The 22,223-nt window shown below is 39.2% G+C and overlaps 1 protein-coding gene across 3 annotated transcripts in view; it reads left to right on the plus strand.

The window, feature by feature from the left end:
- The window catches only part of ptpn11b (protein tyrosine phosphatase non-receptor type 11b), a 57,344-nt gene that overhangs the window by 13,714 nt on the left and 21,407 nt on the right, over positions 1 to 22,223 (plus strand). For all 3 annotated transcript variants that reach the window (XM_057861253.1, XM_057861273.1, XM_057861263.1), the window contains exons 2-3: positions 11,506 to 11,628; positions 20,343 to 20,537. In XM_057861253.1, coding sequence (XP_057717236.1) covers positions 11,506 to 11,628; positions 20,343 to 20,537 — 318 coding nt within the window. The remainder of the gene's footprint in view (positions 1 to 11,505; positions 11,629 to 20,342; positions 20,538 to 22,223) is intronic.

Genomic DNA, 22,223 nt, shown 5'->3' on the forward strand with positions numbered 1-22,223 from the left:
TGCATCTTGATTTTTGTGATTGCACGAAGTTTAACGCATGTGGAATTTGGCACTTGCTTTGCGCTAAAAAAGACGTACCACCTTAGCAAGGCTTTGTACCTGAACACGCACTCAGCGAAAGTGAAAGTTGGGTGGGTGGATACCACAGAGGTAGTCTAAATTCAAATGTATCTGCACACACACATCGACCAAAGTACCAACACTTTGTCAAACATGCCTTACGAGAGCCCATTGTTATTTCTTTGTTTCGGTCTTTTTGAACAAATTTTCCTGAAAATGTTTATTTGAATGCCAAACCATATGACCTTTACTTATAGGTATGTACAATTGTGTTGAAGTAACTTTCTTGTAGTTGAATCCTGATGTTGCAGCTTCCATCATATCCCCATTGTTTGATGATTTCATGAGTGACAGCAGTTCTGGGATGGAAGGATTAAATATAGATTAGTGACGGACCATGTTTTTTTTTTTTGCCCCGCAGTTATTATTTCTCTGTATGAATCTGTGAAGGATTAAAAACAAGACAATGAGTAATCTGGTCACCAGCTGACACACATGACCTCTCAGTGTTTCCTCAGCAAAGTACATTTTCAGTAAATAATCAGGATAACAAAACAATTGTCACTTGCAAAAAAAAAAAAAAGCTTTGTGAAATGATGTAAAAACCTGAGTTTAGATGTGTTTTATATATTATACTGATACACAGCGGCCTTGCTTCAACATTAAATTAAGTTTAGGTTATTCCTGTTTAATAATTTGATCTTGGAATGTATAAAATTATTTCTGATATCCACTCAGTAACTTCAGGATCTTTCTGTACTGAGGACTTTATTTTAACCCCAGCATCTGTTAACGAAAATCAGTTTAAAGACAGTTTGAAGAGTTTTTCCCTCTCAGTTGTCCCCTTGTCCCTAGAATTTTGACATGAAGGGAAATGCATTATAAATATTGCATTGTCAAACTATAACAGCACTGGGTAGAAAACAAACTCCCACCCTCGATGGAACATGACTAGACAATAATAAACTGTATAAAGGGACACTAAAGTAATTTTCCAATATTTTCAACTGTACTTTTATGCATAAGAAATGAGAGTGTGCCCTGGTTGAAGTGTTATCCATGTGTTTTTTTTTTTTTATATACAGTGCTGCTCAAAAGTTTGTGAACCCCCTCAACATTTTGGAATTTTCTATTATTTCAACCTGATTTCCTAATCAATCAATTCAGTAGTTTTTTTGTTTGTTTTTTTAACAGTTGTGTTGTCGAGACTAAATTAAAAAGAGTTTTCATCAACTGATGTAGGTGCAAAATTGAACTGTTTGGTCACAACCAAAACCGCCATGTCTGGCGAAAAGTCAACACTGCATACCACCAAAAGAACCTTCTCCCAACAGTGAAGCATGGAGGTGTGAATGTCAAGATCTGGGCTTGCTTTTCATCCTCAGGACCTGGACAACTCCACATAGTCCAGGGAATCATGAATTCTGAGGAATATTGTCAAATCCTAGAACATAACCTGACGCCATCTGTTTTGAAGTTAAAGCTTGGCAGAAGGTGGATCATGCAACATGATAATGATCCAAAGCATTCCAGCAATACAACCAAGGAATGGCTGAAAAGGAAGAAGATTCGTGTTCTGGACTGGCCCAGTCAAAGTCCTGACCTAAATCCCATTGAAATGCTGTGGCGGGACCTGAAGCGAGCAGTTCATGCCAGACGCCCATCAAACCTCTCTCAACTGACTGCGTTCTGCAAGGAAGAATGGGCAAAAACCCCCCAAAGTAGATGTGAGAGGCTGATTAGTCACTACAGAAACCGTTTGATTGAGGTAATCTCTGCAAAAGGAGGCGCAATATCCTATTAACTGAAGGGGTTCACATACTTTTGCACACATGATATCTGAGTTTTTCTTAAATCAACCACTTTTGTTAAATAAAGAATGACAATATAACTATTTCTTTTGTTTCAGTCCATTATTTGGAATGTCAGTATTGTGGATTTGGGTATAACTTAACATTTAATAAGGTTATTTTAGTTTTTTTTACAAAAAATCTGACCATCGCTGTGGGGTTCACAAACTTTCGAGCAGCACTGTATATATATTTTTATTTGATTGCAATCGTATTTGCAAGTAAATCTTTCTGCAGACTGTAAATTGTGAAATTTGGCACTTTGTGATATCATACTGTGCCTCATTACGAAAGTGCAGTCCCACTTCGCTCCTTCTTCACTATCGGGAGCACTGAGGAAAGCCGCCAAAACGTGCCACTTTCTGATTCTTAAAATTTGCCACATTAAGTTTGCATTATCTAAATACAGCATTCTTTAAATCTATACAGTACATGCTCATTTGCCATTGTTTAGTTCAATTATTTGGTTACACGACCTGTAGTCCACGTCGCCAGAAAGTGTCAATCACCACAGTCACTGTCAAGGCCCATGAGCTTCCCATCGATACAACCACTACACCGATGGCCAATCAGACCAAAGAGTTTACAAATTAGCTCCAGTCAGCTGCATAGAGATAGACAGAAAATCTTTCTGCTCCCAATAAAAACAAAAAACATTATGGTTCTATTGCTTTGAGATGGAGCATCTGAAAAATACAGGATTTGAGAATGAGATGCTAATTGCTTTGTTTTTGTTTTCTGTTGAATTGCTGTACAAATTCAGTATTCCTGCCATAATCTTTGAAGCATTCCTTACCCAGCACTCCTGTCATAAGAAAAAAAGTCTCTTCTCACCAAAGACTTTAATCCCTATCAACCTCAAAACACTGTGAAACACTTAACATAGGACTGTCAAGTCTGGTCCTCGAGAGCCCCTATTCAGCTTGTTCCAACATACCTAAATCAAATGGTCAGCTCATCAGCACCATCAGGAGCCTGATGTGCCTTTTACATGGTGATGTTGCGACACCAAGCGCAACAATTGTGTTGCGGAATGGCCTCGCCTTCACACGGTGACGGCGAAAACGGAAAGCGAAGACACAAACTTTTTATTACGATCGCCAAACAGAAGGATGCGATTGCGGGGATTGCTCCGCAAGCATATGAATGGAAAACTCTCGCTTCAATGATGTCAGCACTCGCACACCTCACTTTGGGCATGCACAGTCACTGCTAGTAAACATTCAAAACCACAAACATGGTGGGACGTTGGCTTTAATTTACTTTTTTTGTAAAAAATTTATTATATGTTCTTCTATGTTTTTGTGCCTTTTGATTTCATTGTCAATTTGACTGATCTATCAAGTACAAAATGGTGGATCAGGGTTTATTTCCAAATTCAGAGCACCACTGTCTGACATTTAAATTTATCTTTAAGAAGGAAATTTCTTGCCCTCTCTATTCATTTCCAGGAATGGTGTTATTTCGACAGAACAGTTAGAATTAAATAAAAATAGACATTAGATGAAAGCTCAGTCATGTGATGACACATTCATTGTACTGTATGTAGCACAATGTTACACTATACAGGCATGAAAATCTCTCACCTTTCGGCGAAATTCGCCGTTTTAAAGTCAAAAAGGGTGACCTACGTGAATCGTGTAGATCCGAGGAGAAACTTTATAAGGGGGGGTGGGGGGTCGGGAGTAGGCATGTGCCGGTTTTCGGTGTCACGGTTTACCATGGTATGAAAACGTCACGGTTTCAAAACCACAAAAATTATGGTCACACCGTAGTACATGATTCGCTATTATTTTTCATGTGTCAAAAATGCAGCCAAAAGTGGCGCAGCAGCGCTCGCCCCTTCCCCTCTTTGTTGCTTTGTGTGTCAGTGACGCTATTCCAGCGAACCCAAAAACAAAACACAAGGCGTACATTTCTTCAATATATAGAGCTCTCAAATCGTGGTAACTGAAATATACAAAATGAATACATTTAAAACGTTGCACAATAGTATTTTTCCGTGTGTGAGTAGTTTCAACTGATTAGCACCATGAAAAAGTTCGCCAAAAACAGAACAAATTTGTCTTTCAAATTCAAAATACAAACTAAATAAAAACTTACAAAGACGAATTTTAGCCTAGGCTTAGCTGGAAGAGCAACTTCGTCGAGGTTTTAAGTCTCACAACCGCTAAGTGAGAAACAAGCTTGAAGTGGAAAAAAGGATAGCGTCAAGCGACAGATGATCTTGCCCTAAGCACAAATTCATGTTCGCTGGACGAGAGGAGGTCTCACTCCCAATATTTTTTTCAGATGAATGCATTTGCCAGCGTATTGGATTTGTTGAGTAACGGTTTCAATCCTTTTCATATTTTGCTGTATAACAAAGTTACTGCCGTTTGTTGCAACTTGCGTCGAACACTGCCAGAGCTAGCCAAATCTCCAGTGAAAAAAATAGCTCCCATTAAGTTAGCGTCAAGCTTGTGTATTTAACGGTAATATAAAAGAAGAAACGCAAGCTTCTTTCTAATATCGCTGTGCACAATGCTCAGCGCAGTTGCGCAAACATTCGCACGCATGCGCACATCAGATAAAAGTGGCGAGTACTCACTATTTTTGTTTTTACTGAGTTTTTAATGACCTTTTCATTCCCTCAAAAATACTTTTAGCATGTATTACTCTCCCATACTTTTAACCATTGTGTTTTTTTGTGGTAGCTTTAAAGCAGTTGACCACATTAGTCACGTAGCGTATTTAAACCGTCCCTATTTGATATAACTACATTTAAGTCTTTCTTAAGGCATTTTTAGTACGTTCTGCCTGTATGCATCTAAACAAAACAAGTTGAGAGCACACGGTAGTACTTTGGGTGTCAAATTTGCCTCATATACAGTAGGACGCTTCGCCAATGTAGACATTTTGGCAAAACGCCGGAACATATGTCCTCCACACCGTTCTCATCTTTTTAACTCCTGACCCATTTTCATGCCTAAGTATATGTAGGGATCAAACACTGTATAGTACCTATGTGTAAATACCTGTAGGCTTGCTGCGATCAGCTTTCTTCCCCTCGTGTGAAGACGGGGATACAATTTTTGTGATGAAAAGCAATGATTTTGCAATATGACATGCAGAATGCCCAGGACAAGAGGGACAACAAGGATTCCTTTAGTCTGTTTTTACTCATCATTATTATCTAATATGATCAACATATCTATGATGCCTCCGAATTATTGCTTTCACGTACAAGTTTTGAATCACATATCCTGTCAGAATACGAAAAGTTTTACGAAGAAATATTTCAACATACAGTTCTACATTAAATTGCAATAGTGACCCATTGATTTGAACGGCAATGCCGTTATGATTCTGGATTTTTTTTTTTTTAAATCTTACATCTGCATTTTTTTAGATTTTCACAAAAATGCAATGGTTTTGTTCATGTAACAAACCTCATCAATGTTTATAATGTACAGTAAATCACTTTGTGTAGGTTGTTTGAAAAGCTTGTGAGTGAAAAAAAATGTGGACACACCTAATATAGAGCAATGAGTTCTTAGTAAAAGATTGTAGTCTCAGTAAATAAGGTGGTCAAGAGAGCCAGGTCAGTGGTTGGGGGTGCACTTGACATGGTATGCTGTGAAGCAGTGGTCCCCAACCTTTTTTGCACCACGAACCAGTGTAATGTGAGCCTTTTTTGCATGGACCGGCAATGTGTGGGAGAAAATGACAGTAAATATAAAATAACACGTCGAGGCTAAAAACGAATATTAAGTGCAGGGAAAATGTCCCTCAGCATACACTGAATCAACCTTTTTTTAACAGCGGCCTCTCTTAAAACTACCGTGGTCGCAAGCATGATGAGTTCTCCTCCGATTGTGAAAGGTTTCTTAGCTTTAGCAATACAGTTCGCAATGAGGTATGATACTATCAGTGCATTCACTTTTGTGTCCTCGTTTGCTAGCTTTTAGCCACATATTATGCAGAATGGACTTGGTTGTAGGCTCCTGTTCTGGCTCGACAGGTGGCCTTTTCCCCTTAAAAAAGCTGTCCAAAGACGTCGCCGCACACAGCCATCAGCAGCTAAAGTTAGTGTTTACATTGCCTGGTGGTGGGCTGCTATACTGTAGGTGTGCAAAAACCCTAGTAATTGCGGCTAACCACTATCTATTTATCCGTCCGTCCGTCTGTATATACTATATATGTTTGTCTGTCTGTCTGTCTGTCTGTCTGTCTGTCTGTCTGTCTGTCTCCAAATATGCATTTGCTATACGCTATTTGGAACAGCAAATAGCAAGTAAAGCTGAATATGTTATCATTAATATCAACAAAATAGATGTATCCCTTATTGTCTGCTAAATTCATTTATCCTCTGAACCTTGCTATGGCCTGCAAATAACACCTAATGTGGCTTATAGTGAATTACCTTAGCCAGCAATGGCCCATAGTCATTAGAGAGGATTAACCTAATGATCCCAGCTAAAACATGAGCGCTATTTATGCACAACAGACATGTATCCATTCACTTCATTATTGCTTCTCTATCAGCACACACATCGTTATCAAATAAAACATAGGTTTCTCTTTTACACACTATACAACTTTGAATGAAACATAGACTTTTATTGCTTTGGACTCTCAGCTGGAGTCTAGCAAATGTTTGTGAACAGTGAATTTTGTTTACCTGTGCGGTACATGAGATAAATAATTGCATTTTGTTTTGCAACAGAGAAGTGACATGTTACCATTGGCTCTGGTCCAACGAACATATTCCTTTCCTTGTTTTTACTCACAATGCTCATCATATTCAGAATACTCTGTTGGATGCTTTAACTAATGATATAATGTAATTCATTCGCGCCTCATTTTTCTCTCTCTCCCTTTGTAAGCAAACTCGCTCTCTGCTGGAGGCAGGACTCATGCACATAAACACAGACCATGTGGAGAATAATGGTGTCCGACACTGCATATTTTGGCATCGATCTTGTCCAAGTGACTACAGGGCCAGATGCCAATGTAGATACTATACAGATACTATTGAATATTTAAGGTAGATGGCTCATCGACATGCAAATTTTCTTTTTTTTTTTATTCTTCTTCTTTCAATTCTTTCTGTGATTATTTATTTCTATGTCGTAATATTAGGGTTTATGTGGGTCATTATTGTTTTTCTCAATTGCTTTAGTATGTCTCTCAGATCAGAATTGAAATTCTCCAAACAGGTTTGTGCATTTCTCAAAACACATTGCACAAGTAGCAAAACAACATGGGTTACCTGCAAAAGCCAGTTTTTTGGGCAAAATTCTTAGTCTATTGCTCAAAATTTAATTTTTGTGTCAATGAGCATATCATTGCTACCAGAATGACAAGTCCTTGTTTCATTGTGTACAGACAAGACAGTCAAATTGCTTAGTCATGCTCTCGATATAACAGTTACTCTGTGGAAGGCTCTGATGCTGGAGATGGTTTACGTAAGTTTTGATGAAAATTGCAAGTTACACCTTTGTGTGTGGAAGATTGATTGCTAGAGAGTGGACAAGATTCAGTTTACAGTACACTATTACTGTTTTTACAATCTCTTGACAGACCATGTCATCGCGATACAGAAAGCAAAAGACAGAACTGAGTTTCACAAAGAAAAAAAAAACATAAAATTAGAAATGATTGTCAGTATCTCATTACCTACCTACAATATACTACAAGACAACGTGTTTCTGAAACCCCGAGCACCCGGCCAAGCACCAGGGGAAAAAAGGACTGCTATAGAGGGCGGTAAGGGGGAGACAGGAAAGCCCGCACCGCCCTGGAGCTCTCAAGAAAAAATGTTGGGTATACCAGAGTGATTATAGAATGATTATGGATGTGATTATGGAATTGAAATAGGATTATTTGCACTACATTCATATTTTTGTACCGCTTTGCTTCAGTTTTCATTAAATCTAGCTAAAAAAAAAAGTTATTCATGTTATTTAAAGTGCATGTGACACGAAAAAGCATGTTTATTTCATAATACACGCGGTATTTTATGCTCCTGAATGATATGGACCGCTTGGATGTGTGTGGAAGTGATCACTATATTTATTTAGTTTTCTGAATCCTGCGCCATGAGAATGATTGACTTCCGGCTTCGGTCTTGCATTGAGGAGGAGGGCGCTGTGACGTGTACGGGTGAAGGCGTCCTCTTCACTAAACAGCCGTACTGTTGTGTATGAGGACTAAGGATTCAGCTGATTTTGCGGATTAATACGTTTATTTTTTGCATCACGCCAGCCAAACGGCTGCAGAAAAATCTTGCTTTATGAGGGAGAGGTGTGTGCGCCTTTTTGGAGTTTCAAAAGGTTCCCATTCACCGTGGATATTGGCCAAAACAAGCCCTACTACTGTGGAACCATTGGATTTACAAGGAAGTGAGTAAACATCTTGTTTTGTATTATGTCAAATACGAATACAGCGATTACAAAGTAAACACTACAAACTTTCTTTAAAAAAAGGACTACTTACATTTGATCATTGATAGGCATATAAAAAGCTCTCCTCATGCACATTAGCTGCACGTTAGCTGCACAACAACTGCAGCCGCCCTCCTCCGGGGAACGAACTGTAAATTGCTCTCCGCCGGGCAGTTTGCCGATCCACGAAGACAATTGACAACCCAGTCGTCATGTCAAATCATCCGGGCTAGTTATGTGTGATTTTCCGCTTCGAAGACTTTGAAACATCGCTCGGCTCGGGTTAGCATGTCGGCTAGCTGTCACGCCTCTTGGTTTGTTTACATTCTCCGAAGCCGGGGAAGGGAAATGACATATGTCCGATTTAGGTGTCATAAAATATTGTTCGGGAGGTGCGACAGTAAAGGTGAAGTCGACAGTTTTGACTGTTATGAAGTAATTTTGCCATGTCGTCCTGAATAAGTGCATTTTTATTATTTCATACTCCATTTAGCACAAGACTGTCATTTGTCATGACCATGCCATTTATTTAGCAATTGGGGAAAATACTTGGATAGAAAGAATATCCTGTAAAAATATTGGGGTAGAGAGACTGAAACAATGACATTTTGCGGCTCTGTTCGTCGCGTTTTCCTCATTGTGAATAATTCCCCCTCAATGGGCTGCATACTAAGTGAGATGAAATCGTGACTCCGCTGACGTCATCCACCTGTTGGGGACGCTAGAGCCCTATAATAGTAGGCGTGGCTAACCGGCAGATTAAAAGACTAATTTCTGGTCATCTGCGCTTTGCTAAATTGTTGTATATAGTCGAATCGTCTCAAAATATGATTCTAATTCACATAATAATGCTATTTAAGACTCTTTTTCTCCTTTCGTATGCTCTTTAAGTAAATTGTTCTGTTTAGTGATTATTGGGGTGAATAACGGACGCGTGACCTGGTCCACTGGTTTTGATAGTGCGGCCAGTGAACTTCAAAAGCCAGAGCGGGCCAGTGGTAAATTTCCCATATTGTCTACCCCTGAATATTCAGTGTTTAGTCAAATGGTACAATTTGTATTACTTTTGTTTCAATTTAAGCCTTAGATTTAGGCAACTAAAAATAACAAATTATAATTATACATACAAATCTGGCAATTCAACCTTCTCAGGTCATCACAGACACTCATGACTAGGGTTGGGCATCGAGCACCGGATGCTCCCAGAACATTTCGAATGTTTAAATTTCGCTTCCACGTTCCGTGGCCCTGACCGTCGAGCGAAAAAAAATTGAGGCCGAAAACCACGAAGAAGAAGCCGCAAGAAGCGTGTGTTTGTGCATTGCAACTTGATTACAACCATGGACACAGTGCAGCGGCGCTCAAAGGTTTGGCTCAACTTTACAAAAAAAGTGACTAGTCAGCTCAGTGCAACATTTATATCATGCAAAGGTGGCTGCACGACCAATATGATTAAACACCTCCGGCTTCATGGGATACAAGTGCCGAGGGCCAAGGGCATAGCTCAGTGCTGCGTACTTGACACGCTGCGCTGGTGTTCTGACAAATTTTCACCCCACGAATACAGCGGTTCCAAAGTAAACTCTACAAACTTTCTTTGAAGAAAGCAATATTTACTCGTTTGATCATGGAAGGACATGTACAAAAGTTCTCCTCAGACACATCCTGCCATGCTCGCTGCGCGCCGCTTTCTTACTGTTAACGTTTTCGCTGTGTTGTTAAACGTTAATTTATAATAATAATAATAATACATTTTATTTCCAGGGCGCTTTTCAAGCCACACAAAGACGCTTATTACGCTTAATTTAGATGCTTAATTTACGCCATATTCGTGTTGCACAAGTGTAACTTGTTTATTTAGCACTTTTGGATAACATTGAGAGTCCAACTGAATGTAAACGAGGTCTTATTCACCGCTACAACAGCTTCGGTTGCAAATTCTGATCAGGGTGCAAAATTTGTCAGAACACCAATCCTCTAACCACTCAGAAGCAGGTAAGTAAGACAATAAATTACATCTGACTTCTGCTGTCCCTGCGACCTGACCCCGGATTAAGCAGTAGATGATGAATGGATGGATGGAATAGTACGAGAATAAATCATATTATTACTTCGGGCTACGGTAGATATCACATGCATATAGAACTAGATGCGAAATGACAGACTCGCCGGCGTTAGTAAACAGTCGCTATCTTAAAGCAGTAGACTTCTCAGTCCATATAGCCTGTATAAGCAGCATCGGAATCGAGAATCATTCGGAAATAGAATAGAAACTTGGAATCGGAATAGTTCAATTTCAAACAATGCCCAACCCTACTTGTGACAAAAGCAATATTGTACGGTAGATGCGTCCTATTTTTTTTTTTTTTTTTCTGCATCATCAGCATCTGTGTCATTACCACATGAACAAATATAAGGTCTAATGAATTTGGTTTGATTCGGCATCCACATCAAGTCTTTTTTTTTTTTTTTTTTCTTTTTTCATTTAGTTATTTTTACATGCTCTGCTTCTTATACCTATTTGAAGGCATTTTCTCATCAGGCAGCGTGCTGCATGTCTATAGGCTCACTACTTCAATGGCATTTTTAAAAAATTATATTATTACTATTATTATTACTCTACAGTTCCATGCTCATCGGCAATGTGGAAATGATAAGGGTTAGGTGTCTTTTTTTTATTTATTTTTTTATGCCAACTGAACTGTTAAGGTTGTTAGTCTGATCTTCTCTGACAAAACAAATTAACGAGAAGATTACGTTTGCGATGTAGGCCTTTCATATAGTTTAATAGCTCAAATGACAGGACCTGCTAATGGGACATTTTAGGGACCCTCTGCTGACACTGTATACGTAGTAGAAGAGCTGAGGGCAAATGCAATCAGTTCCAAGGGGCCCTGGTCAGTCTCTGATTTGATACCGTTCCTGCACAATGTTCCTATTTTATTGAGGGATCATATCTTACTAAGAAGCCAGTATTAAAATGTATCAGTTTTTTTTTTTTTTGTCCAAAACAGACACCATTTACATACATACGTATATGTTATTATATTCCTGTCATTCCATGTTTCTTCTGTTAGTGATTCCACCAGTTCACTGAACATTTTAAAGGCAATATACTTTCCCAGCCTAATGCATGACAGCAGCTCCATTTTTGTTTTTGTTTTCAGGTGGTTCCACCCTAACGTCACTGGAATCGAAGCAGAGCAACTCCTGTTAACCCGGGGTGTCCACGGCAGTTTCCTGGCCCGACCTAGCAAGAGCAATCCGGGGGATTTCACGCTTTCAGTCAGGTATTTATGCTCTTCCCATGCTTCCGCTACATCTGTTTTCTTATCGATCACGAACCTTTTTTCTGCCCCACTGTTCTCTCAACGGTACAAAGTTCAGTTGTGAGTGCAAACAAGCTGAGAGACAAGCTTCTGGCTGAGACTAATTTTCCATTTTAAGGACTAATTAAGACTTTGAGCATATTTTTAGATACAAATCCATCTTGAAGAAATGAAGTTACAGAAAACTGTTAGTCTTTGAGCGTCAGAAGTAATTATTTGACCAAGTAAAAGATAATTTCATGCCAGACCTTCAATAGAAACATGGGTAAATCTTTTGAGAAATAATGATGTGGGAGCAATTAAGTTCACTATCAGTGTCAATAACCTCAAAAGCTATGTTTGATGATAACATGGGGATATCTGATGTGAGTATAATCGGTGGCTGTCCCTTAGTAACAGAAGCCTTAGGGATTCTTACACCAGTGTGGTTTAGGTTTGGACATTTGCTTACTGAACTGTGTGCGTGTGTAGGTCTGTGTGTGTGTTTATGTTGTCTAAATTTCAGTCAAGGGAGATGATACTGTCATTTAATTTACTTAACTTGTCATGGCATACAAACAGCATGAGTCAATCTTAAATGACAATCTAAACTGGAGCAGAATGTAAAAGGTTCCACATAGTGTATGTGTATATTCAAATGACATACTTGTGTATTTCCTGTCTCCAGACTTAAAATATTCAAGATTATAATTTAGTAATCTTTTATCAGAATAAGATTTTATTAATTTGTATTCCGGTGCACAATGCTCAGAAGTGACATACACATGCGAACACATATTCAGTATGTTATCAAAGCAGAGGAGAGCTTAATGAGTTTATTAGTCATTATGCAGCATGAGCACTATGAGTTCAGATGGTAATAGTCACTGTGGGAGTTTGGTGTCCTCGCTCTGTCTTCTGTTGCTCCTCTCTTTTTCCCTTCCCTCTTATCTCCACAATTTGATATGAACGTGAATAGGAAAGTAAGTAGAGGTTTCGCAAATTCAAGAGCAATGTTAGGTGATTCAAGTAATCGAATTACTGTATGAATTGATGAAACCCTAAGAGGAAACCTGGGAATGTTAGAATCATAAGTTTCAATAGCAATAGCCTTTGCATTGACGTTACCGTTTCAAGCTGTATACAGTTTTAGTACAAACATGCTGAATAACAGTGTTTACTCCAATGCAGGATGTTGCAGAGTTAGAGGATTTTAGTATAATCATTTATGGCTTTTCCTGGCTCAAATTGAGGTGGAGGTGGTGTTATTCTAAAATCAGACATGGTCAAAATACAAGCCAAGGGCTTGATTTCGACTTTACGACGCAAAAGTCTTGTCCGCAATTTTTCTCCAGTCGTTTTTTTTTTTTTTTTTTTTTTTAAGTCTCGTAAACAGTACCGAGTTCCCGTTGCCGTTCTTCATGTCAGGATCCCCTCTTCGCCCAGCAGTGTCGCCGTCGCCCTGCAGTTCCTTTCCGCCGAGAGATGTGCCGCTTCCTTGTTCTCATGCTGCTGCTGCTGCACCTCCCTCGGTACTGACTCCTCTTAGGAGTCCCGATCTGGCTCTTTGAGTTTGGGCGGCAGGCTCGCGTTGAGGGAGGCGACGCTGACGACCTTAGTAGCCATGATATCCCCTCTATCTCGCATCCCTACTCTTTCTACAGCACCCTTTTCTCTCAAGGTGACTCACTCACCAGTAAAGCCTGAATAGTCATTGAATATAACGGCATTTAACACAACGTACCTCACAGTACCTTATTTTTCACTTTATTTTATTAATATGACGTTTAATACATGTTTTTGGATAGTTATTTTGAGATTTGGGGGGTATTTATGGGTACTTAAAGGGTTAATTCCGATTTACACAGAAATTCGGGGTCCGTCGCCAGTGTAGGAACGGAACTCGTTCATCACCCGGGGAACTCCTGCGTGTGTGTATAACAAGTAATAGATGTATTAATCTTGAATTCATTTAATGATGTGGTTTGTATAAAATTAATATTGCAATATAGAAACATTCAATTAATGTTGTGTAATTTCAAGGGGGAAAAAAAACGAAAACTGATCACAACTGGGATACTTTTTAATTTACTTAATGTAAAAGTCCATTTTGCAAAGCTACAATCTATTCATTCCAGGTGCTTATACTCTATTTAAGAATGACTTCAGCATATTGAGAGATTTGTATTTTCAAAAAAGATTATTGGATAATTATTGGATTATTTTAGATTTTATTTTATTATTTTAGTATGAGTTCTTAATGTAAGTAAGAAGCGTATTCAACCTAGCATAGCACTCGGGTCAGTTTTTTTTTTTTTTTTTTTTTCAAATGTAGGTTCATTCCATTACATGGTGTGGTTCATTTCAATAGATGTGAAGACGAGACGATAAACTAAAGCAAAAACACTTTTGTGTGGTGTTATGAGAAAGCCATCTGACCTCAGCCCGATGCAACATGCGTACGACTGTGTCAATTTTTGATGAAGCAAAAAATATTAATATGCTCCCACCACGTTGGGAGTGAGTGAATCAAAATGCTTTGATATGCACTCCTAAAAAGAAGCGGGGGTCGTAGCCACAAGAAGAATGCAAGCAGATTAGACTGTTTGCTTGCTTCTTTCCGTTTACATTATTGTGACCCAAAAGGGAAGCAAACATTGTGGTTTGCAGTGACACATCTTGATACGCTAGAATGTTTTACCTTGGGAGCACACACGTTGAAAATCCTTTCCTAACTTGAAATGAGAAGAGTCTTAAATTACTTAATTTCAGGTTCTAAGCACAGTGCCACCGTTCCAACCGTGTGTGTCCATGTCAGGTTGTTGTCATGGCAACCGTGGGCCAAAATTCCACTCTTGCCATAGTGTTTGCATAGGGCTCTTTGTGTGGGATGATTTCCATTTCTCTCTCTTCTCCATCTTCTTTGTGTTGTAGCACCTGCGTGCATTACTTCTTGGTGTATTCCTATAAGCTTGTTTTGCTGACACTATTAAGAGGCATTTACCTGGCTTTACGTGGGAATGAAATGTAAAGGAAGCATTTATTTATCATATTTTAAAGAGCAAACTGCTGTAATTTGCATTTGCATTGTTAATAAAGTCATTAAGTAAAAAGTGTAAAACTTAACGGGTTGTGTTTGGCTTTTCCATCGACTACAGTGTTTAAACTACGTAAATTGGAGCGGAACGTGAACAGGAATATAGATCTATGGCGCTATGCCAACAGCCAATACTAAAGCTATTAAGCAATTACCGGGAAACACAGCGATACACTGAGAAAGTGATGGATCACAGGACAAAGAGAGAAAGAAACATTCCTAAATGCAATACGAAAGTAGTGAGACACATCTCAATCACTAACAGTTTGGGCTAGACTGTTTATTAAGTCCCACCAGAATCTTATTTCTTAGTTGTATTGTTTTCTGTATGTCAATTAAAATGCAGACAGGATGGCTTACTTTTTTTATTCGCAATTACTTTCTTTTGACAAATTGAGTTCTGTAGTCAGACTACGTTGTGTTTGCAGTCATCAAACACTGCCAAAACCTCATAAAAAGGGAAAACGTCAGTTCAAAGATTAGTACAAACTACAGTGAATATCTGGAAGCTGATATTGTGGATAATACTCGTGACTGAACCTGAGTTTTCTATTGCTTTTCCTTATAAAATATTTTGCCATGAAATTGGTTCATACTAGGGATGTCCCCGATCCGATCACGTGATCCGAAATCGGGCCGATCGGGCCATTTTTCAGAGGATCGGAACCGGGTGAAAAGGATCAGGTTTTTAATTTAAAGAATACATATTGTCCTGGCTAAAGTCCCCAGTGTTAAGAGCTAGTTGATATTTTAAAATATGTTACTGCCACCTTGTGGTCATAATAATTCATTGCATCCATCGTGTGATACAGTTTGGAATACAGGCTCATTCACTTGCACAGTACACAGCCTGACTGTCGCATTGACACTGTTGAGTGCTTTATGTTACCTTTTTGCCTTGGAAACTATATGTCTAAGTATTTTACATTTACACCAACCTGTTAATATGCAGTATACACTGCTGGCCAAAAGTATTGGCACCCCTGCAATTCTGTCAGATAATACTCAGTTTCTCCCAGAAAATGATTGCAATTACAAATGCTTTGGTAGTAAAATCTTCATTTATTTTTAGCTTATTTCACAGCTTGCAATGAAAAAACACAAAAGAGACTGAAAAAAAAAAATCCTTATCATTTTACACAAAACTCCAAAAATGGGCCGGACAAAAGTATTGGCACCCTCAGCCTAATACTTGGTAGCACAACCTTTAGACAAAATAACTGCCAACAACCGCTTCCATTATCCATCAACGAGATTCTTACAATGCTCTGCTGGAATTTTCAAAGACCCTTCGTCATTGGCCAACTGCTCCAGGTCTCTGAGATTTGAAGGGTGCCTTCACTAAACTGCCACCATTTTCTAGTGATTTTTGATGTGTGTTTTGGGTCTTTGTCCTGCTGGAAGACCCATGACCTCTGAGGGAGACCTAGCTTTCTCACACTGGGCCATACATTATGCTGCAAAATTTGTTGGTAGTCTTCAGATGTCATAATGCCATGCACCCGGTCGAGCAGTCGAGTGCCAAAGGAAGCAAAGCAAACCCAAAACATCAGAGAACCTCCGGCATGTTTGACTGTGAGGATCGTGTTCTTTTCTTTGAAAGCCTTGTTTTTTTCCTGTAAACTCTATGTTTATGCCTTTTCCCAAAAAGCTTTACTTTTGTCTCATCTGACCCGAGAGCATTCTTCCAAAACGTTTTTGGCTTTCTTAGGTAAGTTTTGCTAAACTCCAGCCTGGCTGTTTTATGTTTCTGGGTCAGGAGTGGGGTCTTCCTGGGTATCCTACCACAGAGTCCCTTTTTATATAGACTCCGACGGAAAGTACGGGCTGACACTGATGTCCCCTTGGACTGCAGGACAGCTTAAACTTGTTTGGATGTTAGTCGAGGTTCTATATCCACCATCCACACAATCTTTCATTGAAATCTCACATCAATTTTTCTTTTCCGTCCACATCTAGGGAGGTTAGCCACAGTGCCCTGGGCTTAACACTTATTGAGGACACTGTGCACGGTAGACACAGGAACATTCAGGTCTTTGGAGATGGACTGGTAGCCTTGAGATTGCCTATGCTTCCCCACAATTTTGCTTCTCAAGTCCTGAGACGGTACTTCGTTCTTCTTTCTTTTCTCCATGCTAAATATGGTACACACAAGGACACAGGACAGACGTTGAGTCAACTTTAATCCATTTTAACTGGCTGCAAGTGTGATTTAGTTATTGCCACCACCTGTTATGTGCTACAGGTAAGTAACAGGTGCTGTTAATTACACAAATTAGAGAAGCATCACATGATTTTTCAAAGGGTGCCAATACTTTTGTCAGGCCCATTTTTGGAGTTTTGTGTAAAATGATAATGATTTTTTAAAAAAAATTCTTTCTTTTTTGTGTTTTTTCATTGCAAGCAAAATAAATGAAGATATTACTACCAAATCATTTGTAATTGCAATTATTTTTCTGGGAGAAATTGAGCATTATCTGACAGAATTGCAGGGGTGCCAATACTCTTGGCCAGCAGCGTCTGTGTGTTTATGAGCAAAAGCTACATGAACGAAATTTAATAAGTCCTGCTGTATGGAAGCAAACATATACTTATTGTGACTGAAGTGTGGTGTCGACATGGTATCTGTATACCGGCGTGTATTGTGCAATTGGGTTGAATGCATGCATGATCCTTTGTTACTGTTTCACAAACAAATTGCTTCATACAAAAACAAGAAAAGACCAAACCTTGTGTTTTATTGGGAGACATTCAGTTTTAGTTGGCTGTCGGCGGTGCACAAGGAAATTGTTTTGGGCAGTACACTTCTGTAATTTTTTTCTTGTAAGAGCTACTCACAAAATAATCCAGAAATACAATGGCCTTGCCAAAAGAAACAAAAAAAATATACTTTTTATACTCCGCAACACTCCCGGAAAATGAGAAAGAGGAAGTACTGTGAACAGTACAGTACATGTTTGGAACTTTGTTGAGACAAATAAATTTTAAAAAAACTTTTTTTTTTCTCAGTATCGGATCGGGACTCGGTAATGGTAAATTCTCAAAATCAGGTGACTCGGACTCAGGTGCAAAAATATGCGATCGGGACATCCCAAGTTCATACAGTATATATATACAGTACAGGCCAAAAGTTTGGACACACCTCATTCAATGCATCACAAATGAAGGTCCCAACCCAATGATAAAGCAATAAATTCCACTAATCAACCTTGAAAAGGCAAACATGTGAAGTCAAAACTCATCTCTCTTAAAGCTCATCAAGAGAATGGCCAGTACCGGTAATCAGAGCAAAGAGTGGCTACTTTAAATGATGTACCAGAATATTATACATGTTTTTAGTTATTTCACCTATTTTTACTCAGCACATAATTCCACACATGTTCATTCATAGTTTTACTACCTTTAGTGAGAATTTACATTGTAAATACTAGCGGTGCAACGGTTTGCGGTTCAAAGCCGAACCGTACGGGTTCGCCCTGTACAGTTCAATACGCCTTTATGAACCGCGCCTTTTCGGTTTTTCAATTAATGTATTCCGAACGCATGTGGAATGAATTGATCGAGCTCTGTGTGCCTGTGTGTGACGTGAAGCACCGCTGTGGAGAAATTCCCGTGTGTGACGTGAAGCACCGCTGTGGAGAAATTACCACCCCGCAAGTAAATGTCGGATCGCTGTCAAGCACCTGTGTAATAGAAGCCGAGTAGCTCTCTCTCGCTTACGAGTGAAGTGAAAGTGAAACAAGAAAGAAAACAAATAGCTATGGCGAGCGGAGGAGTGGAGAGACCGAATTTTGAGGAAGCACCGGCTTCTTTCAAATCTGCGGTGTGGCAATATTTTGGTTTCCCCGTGGACTACAATGCGGAGGGAGAGAAAATATTGAAAAAAAAAAATTTTGCAAGCATTGCTCAGCGCTTGTTCCCCATGCTAATGGCAACACTTTTATAACATGACTCCGTCGCCTCAGCTGGCATCACCCACAGATAGCACTTTCCCAAGGTAGGACAACCCCGAAGATGACCCACTGAAAACACACGGCGGGCTTCGTTAATTTATTTGCAACGCTTGACCCGCATTACATTGTTCCCTCGCGGACATATTTCTCCAACAACGTAATCCCCGACATTTATGAAATGGCACGCAAAGCCATCGAAGATGATTTCGCTAAAGCACATAGTTTCACCCTGACCACTGATAGTTGGAAGTTGGACGTCCCGTGCTACAGAGTGCTACTACCTAACCGTGACGGTCCACTATAATTTATACCTGTCATGTTGTACGGTCTCGTCCTAATTTGTACAAGTGAGCACTCATTTTTAAATGTGTACGCCGTACGTTACGTTCAAAATCTGCAAGTTTTTCGTGCATTACGTTTTTTTTTTTTTTCATCCGTTCGGATTTGGTCACCGTTTCTACAACGAGACAATGACGCCAGAAGAGTCAGAGACACAGAGAGGGAAGAGCGTTTGTTGAGACGCTGTAGCAAACGCGATGCCAGGCTAGGTGGCTCCAATATTTCCTGACTTAGCCGACAGCATACAATCTACGCATAGATATCTCATGCATATAGAACTACATGCGAAATGACAGACTCGGTAGCGTTAGTAAACAGCCGCCATTTTAGAGCAGTAAACTTCTCAGAAAGGCTCTGTTGTAGTAAACCTTACCAGCGAACCTAAGCAACTTTTTATCTAAAATACTCTTGACTTGAGTCTATCTTTAAAGGATGAAACAGTTTTAAAATTTTCACATGTCGAAAGTAGACAGGAGGGAACTAATTCAATTCAATTCAATTCAATTCAATTCAATTCAATTCAATTCAATTCAATTCAATTCCTTTATTGTGCAAAAACAGGAGCAATTTTATCAACTTTAACGGTTGATTCACAACATTAAATGACCTCCAAACATAGCAAAGGTTACTATGTTTTTGGGTGTGTTTGTTTGTTTGTTTTTTTAATGAAAAAAAAAAAAACATGAAAGGTATCACCAGCTACTTTGCCAAGTAACTACTGTGTGAGTGTATTTCAGTAGTCAGTCACTACACTAGCCTAAGAGCTAAGAGGCATTTTAAAAGTCGAAAATGTTTACATTTTAAGTGTTTATTTCATTTTTTTAAAAGCAAAATAAAGGCAGTTTAAAAAATTTTTTAAAAAAGAAATGCAAAACGCAAACCGAAACCGAACCGAAACCGTGATCCCAAAACCGAGGTTCAAACCGAACCGTGGGCTAACTGAACCATTGCACCCCCTAGTAAATACTCATCAAAATCGAACGAACAAATGAGAAGGTGTGTCCAAACTTATGGTCTGAACTGTATATCTTAAAGCTGCTCTTACATAGTCACACATTTTTTTGTCAAGAATACAGATGAGATGTTTAACAATGATACACTTTTCAAATAAACTTTGTCGAAACAATTCTTGAAAAGCAGCAGATGGCTTGATAATATCATGCAGTGGTAATGTGTGAGTGGGTGCTGGAAAATCTACATGATCTATATTTTGCTTATGCAGGCACACGTGTGGGAGTTATTTTCACACGTCTGCAGGAGTTAAAGCGTACCTCTGAAATAAAACAACTCACCTTCTCCCCACTAAGGCGTAACGATGAGGTGACACACATCAAGATCCAGAACTCCGGAGACTACTATGACCTGTACGGGGGCGAAAAGTTTGCCACACTGGCCGAGCTGGTGCAGTACTACACTGAACAACAAGACCTGCTTCGTGAGAGAAACGGCCATGTCATCGAGCTCAAATACCCACTCAACTGCAAAGACCCCACGTCTGAGAGGTGCCAGCTTCATTCCAATACCAATAAATCCTATCTTATTTCCATATAGTAAAGCACAAATATGAACAGAACCTCAGTAATGGCAGCAGAATGTGTTGCTACTTTACATAAATCCATTAAAAGTACGTGGAAGTTTCTGTCTGCAAAACGTTTTTATTGCAATGAGGTTGCATTCTTCACTCCATAGATCTCACAGTGTTGTTTTTACAGTTAGAGAGGCAGTTCAGCCATCTAAGAGGTACTATTAGTGAGAAGCTTTTAGCCCACTTCCATTTGATTGCCTGACTGCAGCTTGTGATGCACTTTAACCCTAAACAGAGATGGAATATAAATTTGATATAAAGTCAATATTTCCAATGAATTATTATACATTAAATTCACGCATATTTCTAAAACTGCAAGAATATTTTTCATAGAATTAGTCATATAAAATGTATTGTCCATTCATTCAGAAAAGGTGAGGTCAGAGATCACTGATGTTGTACCAAAGAGTCTGTAAATCCTCAACATAGGAATATCTAAGGCAAAGATTTGGGGAATCGTGAGAACAGAAGTCATCATTTGTCAATGAAAATAAAGTCTGATTGTAACATAAAAAAGTAGGGTGCTTAGAACACTTTCCAGATGCACTGTATTTTAGTGTTTAAGTAGGAATTTGCACTCACGACTTGTTAACACCCTGCAGCTACATTATGAGGCAGTTCCCCCCAAAGGAAGGAAGAACATTGTTAAGTCTTCCTCATCTCAGATCCTCTTGCTTGTCTTGATCATTTGTCTTCTCCCAAAAACACCCTCTAGCCTCGGGCTGAGCTTTTTCGATTTTCTGCCTCTCTGTGTAGCGGTAAGCTTCACCTTGAAAAACATGGAAAAAGATGTCCACAATAATAAAATGCGGTATGTTTTAAAGTAGGGGATCATCTGTGGAAGATGCAATATTATTGCACCGTAAAAGAGAACTAAACCTTAAATTGGGAGGTGAGAATATGTTGTATGTGCTAGCATTATTCAAAGCAAGGTACTCTGTTAATACTGCATTTGTGGAATAAAAGTTAAACTGAATAATTCAACAGTCCCGGGGGTTACCTTCTGCTGCATAACGCAAGTGATATCACAACTACATTAGCTTCTTGCTTTGTTTACAGCACATTTGAGAAGGCCCGGTTTGTTAAAAATGGATCGGCAGGAACTGCATTCATGTCAGGCTGTCAGCATTAAAGGTACATGTGCACATTACGTTTTAAAAAGTAACCTTGCTGACCCCAACCTAGTTGCATCTAGCTAGGAACTACTCTCGACATAAATGTACAGTTGTACAGTATACAACAATCTGGATTGATGTTAGTCTGGCCAACCATGAGGCACCCATCTCCGTCAACTACTCCGGGGAACCCTCACCCTTGGCCGTAGGTCTCCCAGACAGTGTCCGCATAGGGGAACACTTAGACTTGGACAAAGGCAAGTTGATAAATAAGAAAAAGTTGTGAGTCAAGATTGCTCCACAGAGATCATATATGCTGCAGGAAAGGCGTCTAATATGTTAACTCACTTAAGACAGCACCATCTGACAATGAATGTTGCATGTACACAGGAGAAAATTAGCTTGATATGTCACTGCAACCAGATCTGTACTTTTAAAGAAAATTTGTATAAGTTGATGTTTTTTGCCAAAACCCTTAAGCTTAATAT

This window comes from Corythoichthys intestinalis, chromosome 2 (assembly GCF_030265065.1).
Source record: "Corythoichthys intestinalis isolate RoL2023-P3 chromosome 2, ASM3026506v1, whole genome shotgun sequence".
In the NCBI taxonomy this organism is placed as follows: Eukaryota; Metazoa; Chordata; class Actinopteri; order Syngnathiformes; family Syngnathidae; genus Corythoichthys; species Corythoichthys intestinalis.